Source organism: Anoplolepis gracilipes, chromosome 7, assembly GCF_047496725.1.
Source record: "Anoplolepis gracilipes chromosome 7, ASM4749672v1, whole genome shotgun sequence".
Lineage (NCBI taxonomy): Eukaryota > Metazoa > Arthropoda > Insecta > Hymenoptera > Formicidae > Anoplolepis > Anoplolepis gracilipes.
Genome location: NC_132976.1, coordinates 6,869,889 through 6,891,359, shown reverse-complemented (window position 1 = coordinate 6,891,359; position 21,471 = coordinate 6,869,889). Strand labels below are relative to the sequence as shown.

At 32.3% G+C, this 21,471-nt stretch overlaps 1 protein-coding gene across 10 annotated transcripts in view; it reads right to left on the bottom strand.

Annotated features, from left to right (window-relative positions):
- Nucleotides 1–21,471, bottom strand: part of LOC140667379 (dystrophin, isoforms A/C/F/G/H) — a 433,980-nt gene continuing 412,509 nt past the window's right edge. For 7 of the 10 annotated variants that reach the window (XM_072895250.1, XM_072895251.1, XM_072895252.1 and 4 more), the window contains 11 exons: nucleotides 6,365–6,624; nucleotides 5,818–5,976; nucleotides 5,258–5,394; nucleotides 4,732–4,936; nucleotides 4,430–4,515; nucleotides 3,989–4,316; nucleotides 3,773–3,884; nucleotides 3,052–3,690; nucleotides 2,818–2,932; nucleotides 2,103–2,210; nucleotides 1–1,590 (listed from right to left, as the gene is read on the bottom strand). In XM_072895250.1, the coding sequence (XP_072751351.1) occupies nucleotides 1,493–1,590; nucleotides 2,103–2,210; nucleotides 2,818–2,932; nucleotides 3,052–3,690; nucleotides 3,773–3,884; nucleotides 3,989–4,316; nucleotides 4,430–4,515; nucleotides 4,732–4,936; nucleotides 5,258–5,394; nucleotides 5,818–5,976; nucleotides 6,365–6,624 (2,247 nt within the window). In that variant the 3' untranslated portion in view covers nucleotides 1–1,492. Of the gene's footprint in view, nucleotides 1,591–1,950; nucleotides 1,963–2,102; nucleotides 2,211–2,817; nucleotides 2,933–3,051; nucleotides 3,691–3,772; nucleotides 3,885–3,988; nucleotides 4,317–4,429; nucleotides 4,516–4,731; nucleotides 4,937–5,257; nucleotides 5,395–5,817; nucleotides 5,977–6,364; nucleotides 6,625–21,471 lie in introns of all 10 variants that reach the window. The other 3 variants (XM_072895255.1, XM_072895259.1, XM_072895257.1) reach the window with 3 other exon arrangements.

The window sequence follows — 21,471 nt, the reverse complement described above, 5'->3', positions numbered from 1 at the left end:
GATGTTTTATATATCCATTATTATTTTTATTTATATATTTATTTAAGCATTTTGTCCCATATCATTTCAGTCATATTACAATATATTACAAGTAACGTAGTTACCTGTTTGATGTATGCAGTATATAACTTCATTTTTATATGACTAATCCTCTAAAATTTTTTAATGTGTTATATTAATGTATGAAATCGCAAAACCAACAATCTTTCAACAGACTACAGACGGTGCTCGAAAAAAATATTCGTTTTACATTCTAAAAAGTAAAGTCAATCTTTTTGTGATCTAACAAAAATAACAATACATTCATTATTATCTGACATTAGTTCGCAATGTTATCGAATTCGTAAAATATGATATTCCTTTTCGAAGATATGTATTTTACATTTCACAAGCAACGTCCGCTTATAATATAATAGTAATATAATAGTATTATTAACATATGGCATCTATGATATGCATAAAAAAACGTACTGCACGTTTAATTCATTCAAAATATAAAAATTATCCGCCAGGAAGCAGATCGCAGACTGATTGCTTAATAACAGAACCACGGTAAGCTCACATTTCAATAATATCGCGATGAAGTATTTTCTAGACAACTTTATTACATATCAGAGAATACAGCCTACAGTTTATTAGTTAGGTACTTATCAATATACTCTTAGATATATAATAACATTCGGCAGGCTTAAATAATAGACATTGCCGTTTAAATTTATTTAAAAAATATGAAAAATCATGTAACTGGATAAAAAATAAACTTGAAAATCGTAATGCGCATTGCTCTCTGTTTTATTATAAAAGATTCTCTTTCTTTTGTGTGATTATATGTAAAATTCAAGAGCGTCGAGTACAGGAGGTCAGATATATAAATTCTGTCTATTTCCCATTATGTGTCGTCTAGAATCGCAACATGTACATTGTGTAAGTTACGTCGAGGAAGAGCCCGTGGCAGTGAACAGAATGGGTATGTAAATATAAACTACGATCTATAATAGATTATGTGATTTGATACATTGCTTTTGCATGCATTGTTAATGATATTTCCTTTCATGTGTATCTTCTTTATTCTCATTATATCTCTTAATTGTTTGTATAGTTTAGCTAGCAAGCATAACAATTGATTTTTCATTACAATTAGTTTTATGATATGACATGTCAATATGTAATAAAGTTACTCTCAGGGGACAGCGCCAAAAGCCAAATCATAATTGTCTTATTGATATAATTCAGCTATACAATGACGTATATCAAAACTTATAAAATACCCAAAACCACCACACCACGAGACGAGTCCCCTGACCCTGCATTTACGCGGCAGATATACCATGTACTTGTCTCTGATATGCGTTTAGAGCCAGACTTGTGTGTTATTGGTCAGTGATTACGATTAAACGTACAATATCAAATTGATAGCACGTTGATTTAGCCGACTTTTAGCGTTATCTAATATCAGCATTCTTTGCTAGAATAAATTTCCCGGTTACAATTGTTATTTGAATGCCGGTGGTGGTGCTCGTTGTCCGTTCGTCTTCGATGTGTCCTCCGTCATAACTGTTACCAATTCGCCTACAGCTTTTCCTAAGTCGCCTAAAATAAAAAAAAACTTTTTACCATCTTGTCTCTTTTATTATTGCTCCTGAGATCCAGAGTTTGTATGCTATTAAATTCACAATTTATATTTAGACAATCAACTCGTGCACACATTTTCTGAGGTATATAGAAGAGACAAGCTGAAAAGAAATGGATTGAAAAGAAAAGTTGAAGCAGACGCAGGTATATAAGATACATACTATAGGTTTAAACATTTATGCATTAATTTAATTAACGCATAAGATTGCGTCCATTACATTATTGATAATCGTAAATAGCTGTTTTATTTTGCATATCTAGTATTATTATATCCAAGCAAATTTTAAGCCCCTATAGGGAGAAGCATAGTGATCTCACCTTACATCCATTCTGTAGCGTGAAAACAGGAAAGCAACATTATTCAGGTTATATCAAGCAGAAGTGACACATGCATTATAGAGACTGAACATAATGGTTGATTATACTACATGATTGGCATACAATCACGAATTCAAATAAACTGAACGAACCTGCCATGTGCAATAGATTGCCCACATTATGAGCAACACTGTGAGAATGCGGCGGCGGCGGTGGTCTCTCTAAACTGCTTACTCTGCCCTCGTTCGAGTTTCCACCACCTATGTCCATATACCCAATAGCAATAAGCTTATCTAATTTTCAATGTATGATTAAATATAGGATATACAATAGGGACTAATTCATACAGATGATGCTAAAAAGTTACAATATTTTGCATTGCCTTTTTAATTAGTTTTATAATGAGATTAGTGACATTAGAATGTGATGTAACCTTTTCAGCGACTTTTTTATTTTGTTGGTTTTATATGAAAGATAGGAGAGAATATATCAGAGAAAAAACAATTTGTTTTTGGAAATATAAGATCAAGATTTGCTATTCATATGTTCTCATAGATTCTCACAGAGAGATTCTCACAGAGAGATTCTCATAATTCCTTCAGTATTCTCACAAATATATTTATCTTTAAAAAATTATTAAATCCCTATTGTATCAATATATAGTTAGCGTAGTGCCAGTAGAAAGACGTTAATATCCAGTTGCACATTAGTTATAATAAATATGTATGACAATGATTGATTGAATGCATTAATAGCGCGATCCCCAATTTAACCTTGATATATTATCCCTTTTATTATTATTCTTTTATTCGCCAAAAACTGTGTAATCAAAATTTGAGCTGTAAATAAAATTAAGGTGCATTATACCTGGAGAATCATGATAATGGCCATTCATTTTTGCCGGAGAATCGGTCGCCAATTGTGATGCTGTTACACTTCGAGTTTGTAAAGTGCCGGTCTTTGATGGCGAAGAAGCGTTCGGCTAAACAAATTTAGAAATAATTGAGCCATACTTTCTAATATTTTTTATTTCGCTTTCAAATAATTAAAAAAATTAATACTGGGAAAAGATATTTAAAATGTAACATTTTTGTGATATACCTCATCTAGAAGCTGTCTAAGTCTCTGTAGCTGCGCCTCCAATTGGCGATTATGGTCCTCGAGTAGTTGCATGCGCGCTTCTAATCTTCCTTTGTGCTGCCTCAGTAGTTTGGCTTCCGCAATCATATCGCAATCAGGCTGCCTAGTACTGTGACCATCCTCTGGCGTCGAACCCGGGGTTTGCTTCGAGCGCAATCTCTCGTATTCCGCTTGCAGCGTCGCGTTCTCTTCTTCTAATTCCCGTATCATAGCTTCGAGCTCTTCCCTCTGCTCGGCATCAATCGCGGCCATAACTTGGACTGGACTTCTTGGTACGTTAATGTTGTCGCCACCGTTTAGGCTCTGACAATAGTGCGCTATTAATTGATGCTCGTCATCGCTGTCTGGTGTGGAATTACTTCTTGTGCGCGATAATTCGACCTCGGCGAGTCGAGAGGCATACATTTCCAAACGAGAATGCATGTCTTGACTGAGAGAGCTGTGCTGGGGTGAAGGTGCCGGGCTTTCCAGTGCGTCTCCTTCTAAGACAGTTTGCACCGGTAGATAGCCAACTCTGGGATGTTTCTTGAAGTATCGTTTGGATTTGAATTTGTTACGCAATGCTCGCGTGAAATCGCGTACATCTTCACCGGATGTTGTCTATAAAGCGACAAATATTTAATATACATGAATCATTTCTTTTAATAATATTTATAAAGCGATATAAAGATAGAGATCTTACCGCAGTGCAATATTCTTGCATTGGATGTGTTAGCTTATGATTTTTTGCTTTGCGTCCCGAGAAGAAACAGTTCTGACACATGTCGAAGTTGAAGCATTTCAAGCAACGGTATCTGAAATTCCAAATATATTTTTATATATCAATATGTTTCGTATAATTTTACAACATATCCCTTCAACTTTTTTTAGTAAACAAATTTTAGGATTATCTTCTTACCTAAACCCTATGATAGGATACTCTTTGCATATATTGCATTTAGCTTGATGTTTGGCTGTTTCTGCTGCAGACAGTCTATGTAACACTGGTAACCAGACCATGCTTTGCGGTTCTTGCTGCAGCCAGCTCAAAAAGTGCACGGCCTCTATCTCGTTCTTATCCTTTCCTGCCTTCTCGAAACAGCTACGAACACTGGGTTCGATGTTCGAACCTCCGAATGCCGCGACTTCACCCAATTGTCTAGGCACTTGTATGCAGTCATGCAACAAAAGCCCAAGTTTTCGTTGATCGACCAGTCTATTAGGATCCGCGATTAAGCGGAATAGATCTGTAAATAATACAAAAACGTTTCTTAGATACATTAAATATATTTGTAGATTATTATTAGAATTATTAGAATCTTAATTACTCAGAATTAGAAAATCTTATTATATTACTCACATCTGTACTTTTCCTCCAAGTGTCCCTTGCACAGTAAAACCAAACCGACTTTGAATGAAAGTACTCGGATCTGACCAGTGCGTTGACTGAAAATTATAATGCAAAACTTTATAATTATCGTATTTTATAAAAAGACGGGATAATTTCTTGAAAATTGCTAATATGTTTTAAAAATTGAAGAGAAATATATTAAATTAAAACAATGTATATAGAGCAAGACATAAGTCGAAGATTTAAATAGTAAAATATGATCTATATCGATTTAATATTAATTATAGAATATATTATTCCATAGAACATACCTATCATATACATTAAGCAGCCAGTTGATGGCTAAGTCAATGCAAAGCGGTACGGACACCTGCGCCGGGTTGTCTGCTGCAATTACTTCGTACAGCGATGTTAGTACTGTCACCATATCGGGAATGTCAATCAGCTTGTCATTCTGTGCCCGAAGCCCGTGTGAATCAAACTGTTCCAACGCAGTGGAAAGGCTCAACATGTCCACTGAAACGACAAAAAAAGAGTTCAAATATAAAACATTCATCTATTTTGTAAGTTTTAATTTTTATTTCACATTATTGGTATTATGAGATATTAAGAAATAAAAATTACGAGTACATGTCGAAAGAATTTTTATAGCATCAGTCAGCTAGTTAAACGTGCGTTGAATGTGTTAAAAAAAAGACTTCCAAAGTATCATTACGTATTCTAACAATATGTCATTATGGCATATAAAATGTGATTAATTGAGAAAATTACGATTTATGGTGCTAACCAGACAATAATAAAAGAATGATTGATTGCCAAGACTATGTAAATACTCACGGCACAGTCGCTTCTGAACGGTACGCAGCTTCATGGCGGTTCGATATGCAGAAAAGCGAACTTCGTTTAGGTCCGCGAGAGAAGACATCAGCTCTATCATTTTCGGATGATCCCAATGTGTAGTTTCCAACTGATGGCTATAATAAATAAATTTTGTTTAAATATCTAAGTTTAATTGTCCGCACAAATAATACATAAATATAGAATTGAGCAAATTTCAATAATTTTCAATATACATAAATTTTAAATTAAAAAATAAAAAAAACATTTAATATAACACAGTTATCTCTTTATAAGTTGAATTAAAAAATTACAAGAGAGAAATATGTATGTATATTATATATACATTAATTTATTATTATATATTATATATATATATATATATATATATATATATATATTGATAATTCGATATTTGAATGAATTTCAATACTTCTTAGAAAATACAAGAGCCAATTGTATTATAGAGAGTAAAAGCTTTTGATTGTGTTGGAAATAACCGTGTCGCTCAGTTTGGGAAACTCAAGGCGACTATACGAGATGTAAGGAAGATCGATTACTTGATATAGTAAGGCACTTTGGCGGGTGTGAGGGCTCTTTCCCATGGTGGTTCTACGCTGCTCGCGAGGAAAGCCTGACTACCCGGAGTGCTGCCATCCTTCCCGAATCCGCTTAGCAACTTGTAACGTTCGTCAACCGCGACTTGCAGCACCTTCCACCTGCAAAAACATACGAAAAAGTTAACATCATGAATTCATCGTCATAAATTCAAAACCAGAAAAATCGTAAAAATAAATTCCACACATAAGACCAGTCTAATTTTAAGTATTCGTCTTAATATCGATGATATTTGTGCAGAGAGTGATGAAAAAACTCCTTAAAATGATATTTCACGGAAATATTTCTACAGTATTGATGTGTTGTAAAAATAAAATTGGAAAAATTGATTCTAAATTGCTCGAAGAATCTGTCATTAAAATTAAATTCTACAATTTTGAAACACAGTCTATGCTGTATAATGCAAGAAAATGGTATGCAAATTCTGTTTAAAACTCTGCTAGAAACTGCGAGATAATTTAATTTTTTGTGCAATTTTCAAAACCATACCTAGTGTTCAGATCTTCGAGTTTCGCCAGTAAAGCATGAGAAACGATGACGCTGCTTGACGCGAAGACGCTCGCCTGATCGTTTGCATCCTCGATGTTCCTCTGAATAGGTACTAGTCGTTCACCAAATTTCTGCAACTGCTCGAGCAATTCTGTCGCCTCGTTGGCGTCATTTGGACTCTGCCAGCCGCTCTGGATCGCCTCGGCCGCGGCCATCCGCGAAGAGAGATCTTCGAGAGACTTTTGGAAGACACATATTTTCTGAAATTAGAAAAAAAGCGTTATTAAATTAAGACGCAATATTCACTATTTAAATTTGCAAATAATTAAAATAATATTGTTTCATACATTAATTTATTATCTAAAGAGAATTCATATCATAATTCGTAAATTTGAAGTCGTAAAATCAATATTTGTTTTAATTAAACTTATTATACATAAATTCGAAGAAATTTCGTTAATATTTTATAGTGATGTATATTCTAATCATAGCAAAATCATATAAATTTATATGTTTCATAATTACATATACTTTATTTTAATGTATTATATTGTACCTCTTAATTAAAAATAATATTCAGTGTATATTTATATTTCATTTATGTCAAAATATTATATGAATGCGTATTTATAGGTAGATGTATATATACAAACATTATTATTTGCAAAAATATTGCGTTTTTAAAGAAAAACATTTTTTGTTTATAAATCTTTACATATCGTGAATGTCAGAAATTATATATTAAATATCATTTCATAAAAAGTATTTTTAGCCGTCATATTTCCAATCACGTTAAATCACGAGATACGACGCATAATGAATCAAAGCGATTACAGTTTGTTAAAGTAAAAAATTTGTTTTCCATAGAAGGATGACAAACGATATTAATCCAATATAACGAAGCCAGAAAATATTTCTAGTATGCGAGAAAAGGAAAGTATAAAAATAACTATATGTATTTATGTAATTAATATAGATAATTAAAAATTGTAGAATGTATTTATATCAGTCAATATTTCTAAACATCTAAATAGCAATGTATGACATTTTTAATTAATGGACCTTTTCCATTTAATGTTTGAATATTTTGTTTTCATATCAAAAGCAACTCGTTTGCGACTGTTAGAATTCAATGGAATTATATTCAATGGCTTAAAATAACGAACGTAGTAACGTTAATTAAGATATTCACTTTTATGCGATATAAAATCGAATTATTCATTCAAAGCAATAGTATCCGATGCACTATACGTATAGTGTGCAGATGCATAAAATATGTGGGTTGTTCTTGTTGTCGTAATTAAAACCAAAAGTGGTATTCTTAGTGTAAGAGAAAAATTTCACGTAAAAAACTACTTGTAAACAGACAAGTCGGAAGAAAACTATATATACAAAATTTTATGATTGTTCGAGTTATACGTATCATATTTTCATTTATCCGTACACTTAAAAGTTCGCTATTATAATGAATGAAGCGTAATTAAATTATGACCGTTTCAATTTTGTCTTTCGATTTATAACTGATGCGTTCTGTTTACTAATAAGATAAAATCCAATTTAGTCTCTAATTAAAATAATCGTGACATAATATTTCAAGATTAAATCGTTTCTATTTTACACGCGCTTTTCTGAATTGAAAAGAGATATTGCCTTATTATGTATATTATTGAGATTATTACAAAGATAGGTTTGTAAAACCATATATATATTTCATGAGAGGTAAGTTCGAAAAATAAAAATATATCAAGTCGTATTTTAAGTAATATCTCTTAATCTTCTTTCAATTTCTTAATCAACATTTTTAAAATAAAAATTGAGAGATTCTTTATTTACTTTTAAATATATGTTACTTTATTAGAATTAAAAAATATAAACTTTAATTGCTAAGATATTTAATGATAAAAGTTAAAAAAAACAGAGTCTAATTTTTGTTATAAAAAAAATCTACTTCACAAACTTGTCAATATATAAACTTATATAGAGAAAGCAAAATTGTTAAATATTTGTTACTATCCTCGTCTATTTAAAAAAATGATTATCATAAAAAGAAAAGAAGATTTAAAATCGAAATAATAAGAATAAATAATTCCTTTGTCGCAAAGTAATTTTCTTTCTCGTTCTTTCCTTCTGACACTTTTTTACGGGAGAACGTACAAATGAGAGAGGTACGAGATAATCGCTAAGTACAAATGACTTGCCCTTTCGATCTTTTCAATTTTCATTCTCGGACAAGGCGCGGTAACTGGCGTCGCGATAAAATAATTCTCTGGACATTTATCAGCCGGCAATATATGACGCGAGAGAGCAGAAAGAGCGGAAAAACGGAGGACGGTCTCACAATGGCATTTGCATTCCAAATAAAAGCAGTCAACGAACGCTAAATCGCTCTAATTAGTCGTCTCCCTATGGAAGTGCTTTAAGCATCCCTTGTTCCGAGAGCAGGATAAAGAAAAAGGCGGACGCGTAAAAGCGAGCGCGAATGCAAGAAAAAGACAGAGAGATGTTGGAGTCTTACTTGCTTCTGTGACGAAGGAAAGTAGGACGATGATCGGACCGATGAAAATGCCGGAAAAAGCTGAATGTGCCTTTGTGTTCAATAATTTAGAGAGAAAAATATTATAAATGTAAAAAATCCCGACGATAAAACGTGCAATTATGAGAGGCAAAAGTTCAAGCTGAAACGCTTTAAAATAAACCTCCTAGAATTTTACAATATTGTGTTCTATGCTGCTAAAAACGTTAAATAACTCGTCATAAGTATATTATTATAATTCTTAAATAAACAATATATATAAAATTGTTTGTATATATATGTCACATTCTTATATAGCTGAATTTTTCGCATACTTAATATAGTAATTTACATAATTTTAATACATTTATGTGAAAAATAGCTGTCGCATAATTACTATCTCGAGTTAAAATGTATAATTTGAGCATTTAGTTCATTATACATATCCACATGTTAATATATATTTATGTGATAAATATATATTATAAATACTGTATCATGATGCGAATTGTATCTGACATAAAGCACCTTTAATAACATTCATCGCGAACACTAATGAAGAATTATTGTGTTCAATGAAAATGTAATTATATTTGGGACGTTAAAACGCGTACCGTTCTCTCATATCGTTCTCGCGTGTATCTGTATGAAATTGCGTGAAAAAATTAGTATAATGAGCGGGAATCTTGTTGACGAGATTTATTTCAGCGCGTACGCACGCACGCACGCACGCAATTCGCATTCCAATTACTTAAAAAATACGAGATTAAGATAGTAATTTGATTGTACAATGAGATCTCTGCATGCATGTTCGCACAAAGTCAAAATAAAGCACTTAATATGTCTAAATCAGTACGCGTGACACGCTTTAAATGTAACATTTTGGATACTGCTAAAATGTGAAAAGAACAAATTTTAGCAAAAGCAAAATGTTTGAAAAATTTTATATATAATTATATATCCTTTATAACATTAAATATTTTTATATGAGATTTAGGAAATAGAATTTTTATGTCCTATTGATATAGAAAAGAAGATAATATTTTGATTAATTAAAGTAATTTTTTAGCAACTCAAGCATAATAATTAAAATTTCACATTTGCTCAGTTTTTCTTTATATAAATACATAAATATAAAACGTAGAAACTCTTTAACTCAAAATTGTCGAATTGATATTACTAACATTTGATTCTTTCAGAAAAGTTAATAATAAAACGTTTACAACAATTGAGCTGTTGGTTGGAAAAATTTTTTTCTAGAGAAACTATTTTATTTAATCCTTAAAATAATATAAAGATAATTGAAGAGCATTTATGTATCATAAAAGCGCAGAAAAGAGTCAATCTTATGTGTGATGAGTTTTTCTAATCGGCTACAATAATTCCGTTGGACAAAGTACCGCAGGAAGTACGCACTGACATGCTAGCAAGTGAAGTAAACACGACTGCGCTCTGTCGTAAATAAATAAGAAGAATACAACAAATAAGAAGAATATGAAAAATAAGAAAGAAGAGCAAACATTAGAAACGGCCGAAATGAGAGCAATCAAAAATTTAATTTTAGATACTTTATATAATAAGAGTTGCAAAATAATTTCTTGATTCTCATTTCGCTTTATTTCAGCAGAAATATAATTGCTCCGTAAGCAAAATTATAATAATTCTGTAAAAGAAAGAAAAGAAACTGAGCAACGTAAAACGACCTAGAACGAAAAACTACAGTAAAACAATTCTACGCGAAAAGTTGGTTTAATTTTAATGTTAGAATACAAGACTTGGCATGGATTTTTTCATGTATTGTTTTACTTCGTACAAGTGACATAACTGTTTTATTCAGGATCAGAGACGTAAAGAGAAAGAAGTCCTACGAAACTTTTGCTCTCGCGACGTTGTTTTCGCTGAAACACCGAGTAACTTTGTTCAAACGTTATTCTTCGTGACTCTTATTAAAGGTTCTCCACTAGATTTTCGCGATAAATCGCGTCGAAAGAGTTTTCCTGACTTTCACCGAAGTGACGTGGACGAGTGACAGATCGTGCACCTGCTCGTAAAATAATCAATACATCCGTCGATATAATGTAGGACCTTCGCGCGCGAATTCGTCAGGGCGAAAAGGCCGAGGTCGAAATAATTTCTCGCCGCGGCGTCTGCAGTGTCATTTATTATGTAGCCAACCGGGCAATTAAAGTTAACTCGACTGTTTCAGTGTTATTCCTGCTCTCTGTCTCTCCTCGCGACTCCTTGCGTCCTGGCAAAGAGAACTTCGTGGAATTTACTAAGCTAATTGTCTGGCGCCGCCCGATATTCTCCTGACTGTATGCACAATTCGTGCACTATTTGACAATTAGTTATTTGACTTGCAAGATATCTATCTCTCTCTCTCTCTTTTTTTCCTTCTTTTTTTCTGATTATGTATTCTATATGCTCATTTGATCGTGTAATAAGTGTCAAATTAAATAGTGAATAATTTTAATATTAACTTAACTTGTGTATGACACACATTATGCACATAATTTATTAAATATCTTTATGTTTTTATGTAATTAATTAACGTCAAACAACGCTAATTTTGTTTAGTTCAATTTTCATTTTTTAATTATATGTATTATAGGATCAATCTATAAATAAATAGCCACTTGTCACAGATTCAAGATTAATCCAATTGAAACTTGATAACATGTTAAATAATAATTCTAGATTAAAATTAGTATCAGTATTTTAGCACAATTAAAGAAAAAGATATAATTTTTAATAAAAAATAACAGAGAAAAATAATTTAGATATTTTTTATCGCGCACTGAATTCATTTGTAAAATATTGTGAACGACAAATCGAGGGAAAAAATATCTTTACAAATTATTTTATAAAACTTAAAATAGATGTTTGGAAATGTTATTAAACAAGATTATTTTTGTTACTTAATTAATATTTCTGTATTATATTTTTCTTATTTTTAATATAACGTTAAACTCAAACTTGAGTATTACTTGAAAAGGAAGGACTCATAGTAATATGTAAGACTTATATAGAAGAGTTTCCTTAGGCTAAGGTAGTTGCAGACTACGCTAAGAGACTTAGCTGTTGTGATATTGGAACACCGTATACGAATCTTGGTAAGCAGCTTATATGTTGGTTATATCACAGCTTAACATATAACTTTCCGTGCTTGTCCAGCCTATCATAAAGATTAAAACAACGCAAACAATCGCGTTATGTAGGTAAATACATTTAGCAAAACTTTGCATAATAATCATCGATAATTTTCTAAAAAATTAATCTCTTTAATTGTCGAGCACAAAACTTATGACATTTCTTGCGATTCGATCATTTGCTAATATAGTATTTTTAAAAAAAGAAAAAAGAATAGAGATTATATTGCACGGATAAAAAAATTGTTTTAAACGATTGCAGTTTGTGAAAATTATGCGTGAATACAGAAATATAATAAAGAAATTGACGAATGTAATGATGTTTTTATCCTCATAATGAGGTACCTAACACAGAGAATTATATTAGAATTATAATATATTAGTAGATGAATGTTATTATCTGTCCTTGTCTACCCCCAACTGTGTTTGGATGAAAAAAATTGCATTAGACAGAAGGAGACTGAATTGAATGAGAAATTAACACCTGGCAAAGGATTTAGCCACAAAATAATTTACATGTCTCCTTACACGTGTGTCCTCCACAGAAGGAAGGGCAGCGAAGAAAATGCGAAACCGCATGGCGGCCTACCGAATTCTCTCATAAATATTCAGATTTTTTGCGGTGGTTTCTATATATGTGTGTATGTTTGTGTTATTTATCGCATCGCATCGTCCAGAGAGGTGCACGCCAGAGCGACGGACAAAGAGGAGTCTGGTCTGAAGTGACTAAGCGGCAATATTGTGGCGCCTTGCCGTTGGCAATACGCCATATCCATCTATTATAAGTCTCGGGTTCGCGCGCACGTAGACCGTACCCTAGACCTTAACCTCGGCTTTAGCCGCAATCCCGAAGCGTGTTAGTTATCGACGCCTTTACCTTTAAAGCATACGGGTTGTAACTGATGCATCATCGCGGTTAGAATTTTTCAATTACACTTGTTATGTAGTTGTGTATTTATTAATCAATAATTTTGTGATTTCCGCTATTTAGTAATTTGTACAAGGCTTTTCTTATATTTTTGTTTAAAATATATAAAGAGTATCTAATTTTTTAGTTTTTAAAAATTTAGAGAATCTTTTCTTTTATCAAACGAAAAAGAGTTTATAATGTGTTTCCATTGCTAAAACTATATATTCGATTGATTCGTGAAACGTACGGACGTACGGAATTAGAGTGCACTTTCAACGCACATGACTGTCGTGAACATTTGACACACATGTGACAAATCTTAAGATTACTACGGGCAAATATTTCTTTCAACAGAGCTCGAGGATTAGTAGGCGGACTAACATATGTGTCAAAAATATGCAAGACACGTGTTTTTTAAGCGATATGACTAGTCCACGCGATTTAAAAATGCGCCAATGCTTGTTAAAATATCTCGACGAAAACAAGAGAGAGAGAAAAATTTATGTGAAATTAACTTATAACATCAAACTCCAAATATAAATAATTCTATTATAAAGATTAATAATTCTAAAAATTCCCGCAGATTTTAATTTACACTCTTCGGAATTTTTTATCAAAATTATGCTGTGTATTATTATTGTTAGTAATTAAAAACTTTTCCTATATTACATCTTTTAATAACATGAGAGTAGACATAATTTTGATAATATAGACACGATTATTTTGAAATAATATAAATGTTGCCCAGAATATTTGTCACGTGCAGTCTTCAATTAAACATTATTGCAAAAAATTAAGAAAGTTATAAAATAAGAAGATCAAAATTATAACGTAAGTTTATATAAGTAAGATATCATAATTAAACAAATAAAGAAGAGAGAATGTTGTGAGATCTCTCTAATGTAAAGACTACATATATAAAGTAAAGAAGCATCTTGCATGACGACGGAAATTAGATACCCTGCGGAGAAACGCTATTATATGGGTAAACTTAAGAAGACCGATCCCCCTCGAATATCCATCGAGACAAGATTTTGTTCTACGGACGATAATGTTCCATACTGAAAGGTTTCCGCATAATATTGATCCGCTATGATTGGCGCTTATTGTATGTGAAAGTTTTAATACATCACAAGAGAGAAGGAAGATAAGTTTCTATATAAAGTTCTGTCATCTCGGGATACACGATTATTAAGTTTATAAATAGCACACAATGCTATATTTTTGCTGCATTTAGCTGATAATGATGCAGGTTAAATTCGTTAAATTAAATAGAGACAAAATGGAAAAATACACAAATTTTCATATCATACGATAAGAGAAAATTTATCCGAAGAAAAAGTGTACAATATATTTTTTAAAAAGTATAGAATATATATATATATATATATATAATATATTTGCAGAAATATATCTTGACACAACGATATTTCATACAAGAATGCACAAGGATATTTGGTTCGCGTGACAAAGGTATTCCTTGAAAACCGAGATGCATTTCTGAGGTGCGAAATATTTTATTGATAGGCATGACAAGAACGATTTCAGCAAGCGTGAATCGCGTTCGCATTCAATTCTGCAAAATATGCCGATTACGACTACTTTCGATATTTTCTTTTAAAAGCCATAATAATAGAAATACAGGTAAAAAATAAAATATGTTATCAAAATTATATAAAGTTATTAAAGTAATAAATTACAAGTTTACATGCTTCGTTTTGCGATGTTTCCTATAGCTTACAAGCTTGAAAATTGCGATAAATATAATTAATAAAATAACCGAATAGCTCTATTAAAGTTTTAATAATATTTTTCATTAAAAAGGTGTTAAATTTTATGTTTCACATAATTTTGTTCATCCTCTCTTTGGATTTACGTCTTTCATAAAACCCGAAGAAACTATAGAATTTCATGAAATAATTTGTAGTTCCGATCGACAATTCTTCGCCATTTGCAGAAAAAGAGCAATTTGTTCGATTCAAAACTTTCTCGTGCGATGTCTGCGATTTTTACGAGGCGATAGTCTAAAGACGAGTCGTCGTACTCTCCTATTCTAAGTCGGTCATCAACTTCTTATCTGGAATCAGTCGTCTAACCTTAGTTGCAGGGCCGCGCATCGCACTTACGACAAATGGCATGAAGAGGAACCCAAGGAAACTCGCATTGTATGGAAATTGAATTAACAGCCGGAGAAACGCGGTAAGAGTAATTTCCGCGATAGTATCTACGCATAAGCAAGGGCATGGAGGGCACGCTAATACGCCACGCGGAAGGGCAACTGATAACGATATGCTCAATGTGAGGGTTGATGCGAATACGATGTACATAGGCCTAATCCAGCGACGCTAACTGACAGTAACGTCCACCAATTTGCATTGTAATATCCGACGATTATTCTTTCAGATCGTATCGAAGTATCGTTGCGTTATCTCACGGACATCATCGCGCGACAATTTCGCAAATAAATCAGCACGATATGACGCCTCGTAGCCTGGTTTTGATTTAAACGAGTTCCAGACAATATAGAATGATATCTGAGCGCGGAATCGGATTAATAGTCGGGGAAACAGTAATAGAAATTTCGACGATAGTATCTGTACATATGCTGTAGGGCGTGATATAACAATGCATCTCGCTGCAAATAATGGATGCTGATGTATGTATACGTACGCGTAGAGCCTACCGAGCTCGTTTGTGACTGGCTTAAGGCATTGTCATTGCAAGAGTTATATAGACTCCTTTGTCTTTGTCCGCTGCTTCATCTGCATTGCAGTATAATAATTTTCCTCATCTTACAATTAATTATATTAATTGAGAATGTTATGCTCTTGATTATCATTCCTTAGTATACGTCATAAAAAAAAATTGTTGAATACATGCAAAATTTGGATTTTAAGGCTCGTGAAAAATGTATAATTTACAGATTTTTTTTTCAATGCTTATAAGAAAGATTATATATAATACAAACCATAAAAACAGTCAGAAATATCTGTACCGAATGTTATAAAAGATATGTCGATTTTACCTTCACTATTAAACTTCATTCGGCTCGTTCGTTTTTTATTCAATCATCTGTTTCACAGACTTTGCCTAACATCTTATCGAATGTCAGTCATTTACTCATAGTATGATTATACAGCGGTCTATACAATATGCGCGTCTATAGGCAATATGCAGCATGAAAATTGAATCAGTTGCCGTGGAACGGTGAGAGCAATTTCCTCGATAGCATCTACACACGATACTTAAGTCAAAGGAAAATGATAAACTCTGCAATAGATTTTGCAACAATGAAGTGCATTGATATATATATATATGTGAAATGTTAATTATATCCACTTTGTAACTGCATTAAATTCTAATGATTTTTAGAATAAAAACATGCTGACAAATCATAAAAAAGGTACAAAATGAAGTAATTATTAAATAAATAAATTGTAATGTAAAAGAGATAATTATAAAGATCATATATATAAGTTTGCGTATTTGTATTTATTTAATATATTATTCAATGATACGAATATGTTTTAATCTTCTTATCATATATCCATCTATATATTATACAATTTTTCTCTTGTTGAAATATATTTTCTACTCTCTTAAACTGTGTATTATAATTGATAAGCAAATTCTAGTTGATAAATAATTTCAATTGTAAATATGGTATTGCACACAATTAAATTTCACTAGCAATGAGAAAAATTAGTTAATGGTAGCGGCTAATTTTTCAGTAAAATCTTACTACTATAATCAATAAAACATAAGATGGAGCAACAAAGTATAAACGTTGTTACTGAAGATCAAAAATGATCTCTGGCGAACTCTTGTCATTGTTTTGATCAGTGACTGATTCAATTCAAAGAGAGTTCTCTTCTTAAAATAAAGTTTAATGCGATGAAGATCCAAACCAAAATCTACGGAGGTCCGCATGTAATTTAAGATAAAAAAAAAAAAAAAAAAAAAGAAACTAGAAAATAGTGGATCGACGGTAAGAGATGTGGAAAATTGCAAGCATAGTAAACATAAACGAAAACAGACGTTTAGGGCGTACGCTGTCGTTAGACGTCTATCTGGCGCTTTATCTAAAGCCAGCTGCCAGGCTGTTATAGGACAATGAGAACTCGCGAGCTACACGGGAATTGGATTAGCAGACGGAGAAACGATAAGAGCAATTTCCGCGATAGTATCTGTACACTGAGAGAGACAGAATGGGCGCGGGACACTGATACGCTCCTCCGTAGTAAGTTGTCCCTGCAACAAGCGGGGCGCCCTAGTGTTAATTACGTGCAATTGTCTACGAGATCAGTGGCTTCAGCCAACTAACAAGCCAGCCAACTAAACGACCCTAATATACGTACTCTACGGCTTATAACGAGGTATGTTGCTATATAACAATCATTATCGCACTCGTGTTAACGCGCCACGTTTATGGAATGGCAGCAAGCGTTTAATAAACTTGTTCACGCACGCTGTTTGCTTTTATATCGTATCGCGTTGTTGCGACGGTGATAGATTAGCGATCGCTCGAGAAAAATAAATCTTTACTTATTATCGAATTATAATTAAGTTGTGTCCAACTTTGCTCATATGTATAGTGAAATTTTATAATAATCGCTTATCTCTCTATTATCTCTCATATTTCTATTTTTCTCTATTATTTGAAGAAACTGTTCTCATGTTATTCACTTTATGCGTTAGAAATGGAGCGATAAAAAAAGGAAAAATAATCTTAAATGCGTACAAATTTTATCTAAATAAAAAAATAAGTATGATAGATACTGCTTTTCTCGATGTGACTATTCAGGAAATGATCAATTTACCTTTGTAATATTTTACGCGTCAAATGTAACAGTATCTGACAAAGAACATTGATTGAAATAGTTGTGTACCAGATTGCCACACTGTCAAGCTGTATGTGCGATTGTATGTATAATGAAACGGAGATTGTCCATAAAGATAGATCGGAGGAAAATTGGCTTCAATCGGAATTAGGAAGATTGTTTTCAAAAATAACAGGTATTCGTGACATGTAGTAGAGTGGATTTCTGAATAATTTTTGCTAATTTAAGAAAAAACTAATAATCGTATAATGCTATAATGGCCTGAATTAAGTTTTCGGACGATACACAATACGTGCGATGCAAGAATTAAGCAATTAACAAAAAAAGCATGCATTATGTATAAAAATGTTCTTTTGATCCACAAACGAGACAAAAAGATTTGGACAATCGTTATGGTTTTGTTAGACGCAATTGCGACATGTATATATGTAGTTCGTTATGTCACTAAACTGGTTTATTGACGCACGAGAACGCATTGCGTACTATCAAAACGCACTATGCGGGGGCGCGCTTGATGATGACAACTTGGCCAGCGCATAAGCAAAGACAAAGATTTAGATAATTGTAACGTTAGTTGACCCGTTATTGTGATTACGGAATAGCAGATTGCAGTTGATTCCACTGACGTCATGACGACTACGATCTACGGGTAAAGTTATCTGATCAAATATCAAGCATGGTATGTAATATACATAGTTTTAGAAATGTATGTATGTACTTTGTAATTTGTGATGGTTTAGATAGATTTAATTCTGCAGTTTTTGATAATTAAATCATTATCATATGTCTGTGCGCATATTATATGCCTACTTCTTTGAACTGCACAGCTGCAGAATAGTAGACCATGCCCGCTTGGCCTTTAAGTTAGGTATGATAAATCTATACTGGATACATACATACATATATACATGTATATACGTGTGTAAGAGTGGTCCCCATTACGTTTTCTCTTGCACGAATGTCTATTTCTCCGATGTCTAATCGAACAGAATTAGGTCGAAGCCTATATGACCGTATTCAATTATTCATGCAAGCTTCTTTTGTCGGTTATTTCCAATAGTTAACGATATAAATAGAAGCAGAAGATAGACTTTCGTTAAATAAAAATTAAGATCCTCCTGTTTTCCTCCAGGGGCAAATAAGATATAAAGTTATAAATGCAATTATAAAAAATACAAGAAATTACTCTTCTGAAAGTTAATTTGTACGAAATATCGAGGCGTCGCGCATAATAAAAGTATATGTAGAGTAAAGCATGGTTCCTAAAAACAATCTCTGCGTATATTTTGCTTTTCAACCAAGAAATACATAAGAATTGCATGGAAGAGAGACTAAAGTTGAATGTTTAGCGTAGTAAATAAGAAATAGAGACAGCAGAAAACTCCGTACAGGTAACGTCGAATAAAGAATTTTCACGAGTTACACTCGAGAGCGTACCATTCAGGGTAGGGTATATATGTACATGAACTTAATTATAAATGTAATTAAAACACAGTATTTGTTTATATATGCATTTCACAAGTAAATTGCTATACGCCTCTCTTGTTATTGCAAAGTATATAAATATATTTTGTAGTGCGCAATAATAAAAAAGTAAAATAATTTATGCGTGAATAAAGCTTGTACACGTTGTTGTATGTTTAAAAATAATATTTTTAGCCGTTATTACAATCTTAATTGTTTGTATACGAGTGTCATATATGACAAGAGGAAAAATATTTCGTACATTTTATAATTAATGATTTAGACAAAATTTGTTCATCAGCGCGCGAACGAAACAATTCTCGCTAAAAGAAGGAATAATTTGCATAATGCACATGTACGGGTCTTAATTAATTCTATTCACAGATATACGGTTGAAAATAGAAGAAAGTTTAATTATTCAAGAATGCGAAAGATAGGCGTGTACATCGTCATTCCAGTGTCGTGTCCCCTTTAAACAGTCTTTCTCTTAGAGCCACGCTAACTAAACTTCAACATAATAGCAAAAGGTTAAAGATGCTGTCTTCATTTAGACAAGCATCTTGATTGAATGAAAAAAAAAATAGTAGGTATATACCTTTTCTCTTACATTCTTGATAAAGCAAAATATATATATATACTTTAAGATTTTGTCTAGAATTAAATTTAAGTTGATGTGTTTTTGTTCTTCTTACCAGAAATTATGAGAATTATAAGCATGATACATTGTGGAATTTTTTTTTTTGCATACACGGCGGCTATTGCGGATATTTAATTACGGAATTATTTCACATTCAATCGATGTCTAGACGGCAACACAATCTACTTTCGACTTCAGGGACATCTAAAATAGTAAAACGAATAGCGGATAATTGTGAATGCTGTGTGTGTGTGTGTGAGATTCGCGATATATAAAATATATTCAACGTCTTTGGAAGATATTCAGTGTCCTTAAGAAATAATAATCGTATTACATACGCCGTATTTCAGCCATGTGACAATCGACCATATTGTGATACGATGCGTTTAATTAAAGATTCGGTGCAAATGAGTTTTACAAGTATGTCGTAATTCGTCTCTTAACCGGGTTACGCAAACTTGCATGAGTACATGTATCCCCTACTGATTATGGCTTGGCACAGAAATATAGAGGCGCATGGTAGAACGAAACACTTTTGCAGCAACACGGAACGCATGCTTAACAGCTTTGAAACAACTTACTTAGAAGGCTATATTTATGTGAAAATAATGAGAAGGAACTCATCTTTGTAGTTTAAAAGACTGTTTAAAGGCAACGAGGGAAAAGTTTACGTTTAAAGTAAATTAAAATGAAATAAAAATTAGATTAATACAATTGAAGAAATATTATTCCGATTTATAAATAGTATAATATATACAGTAAGTCATTTTTTTATAATGTGATGAAAAATTGTACGCTTTTAAATAAAAAAAAATAAACTTCTTTTTTAGATTGATGCTTAATAAAAATATAAAAAGTCAAAGGGGTAGAGCTAATAAGAGCGTATAGTTAATAAAAATCGTGCAATTTTTGATACAATAATATTTATAGAAAGTGGTTTATTATGGTATATTATTAATATAGTTATAATACTATGTAATATATATTATTTTTAATAAAGATTTATATAACTGTATAGCGTTCTAATAAATGTACAAGTGAGAAATAAAATTTAAAATGTAGACTAAAATGTAGAAATTATAAATTCTCTTCAAAAATATTATAACATAAAGTTACCTAATACGTGATAAAATGGACATAGCGCTATTCTTCTATGCTGAGTGAGAAAAGTAAAAGAGTGACGGATATTATGCAAAAGCATGCAACTGTAGCGTAAGAAGATTGGCAGGCAAGATATTATGAAGCATTTCATTAAAGATCGTGCGCGAGCGCATTTCGCATGCCTGTCGGAACTTTGTGACCGCCGGTCATTTCGCCGCACCGTATGCAATGCGTTTACGCATAATACGTACGCATAAATTCGCGGACATACGAAAGCACATCTAACTGAAAATGGATGGCGCGTGTTATAGCGTAAATTAAACTCGCATGTGTCCGTTACTAAAATACCGAAAAGAGGTAGAGAATAAATAAAAAGCACGCGAGAGCCAGACAAAAACTGCTAATTCTCTGATATTAATAAATTAATTTTTACGTGTATGTAACACAAATAAATTCGACTCGCATATTAATATTTCCACACACATACAACAAT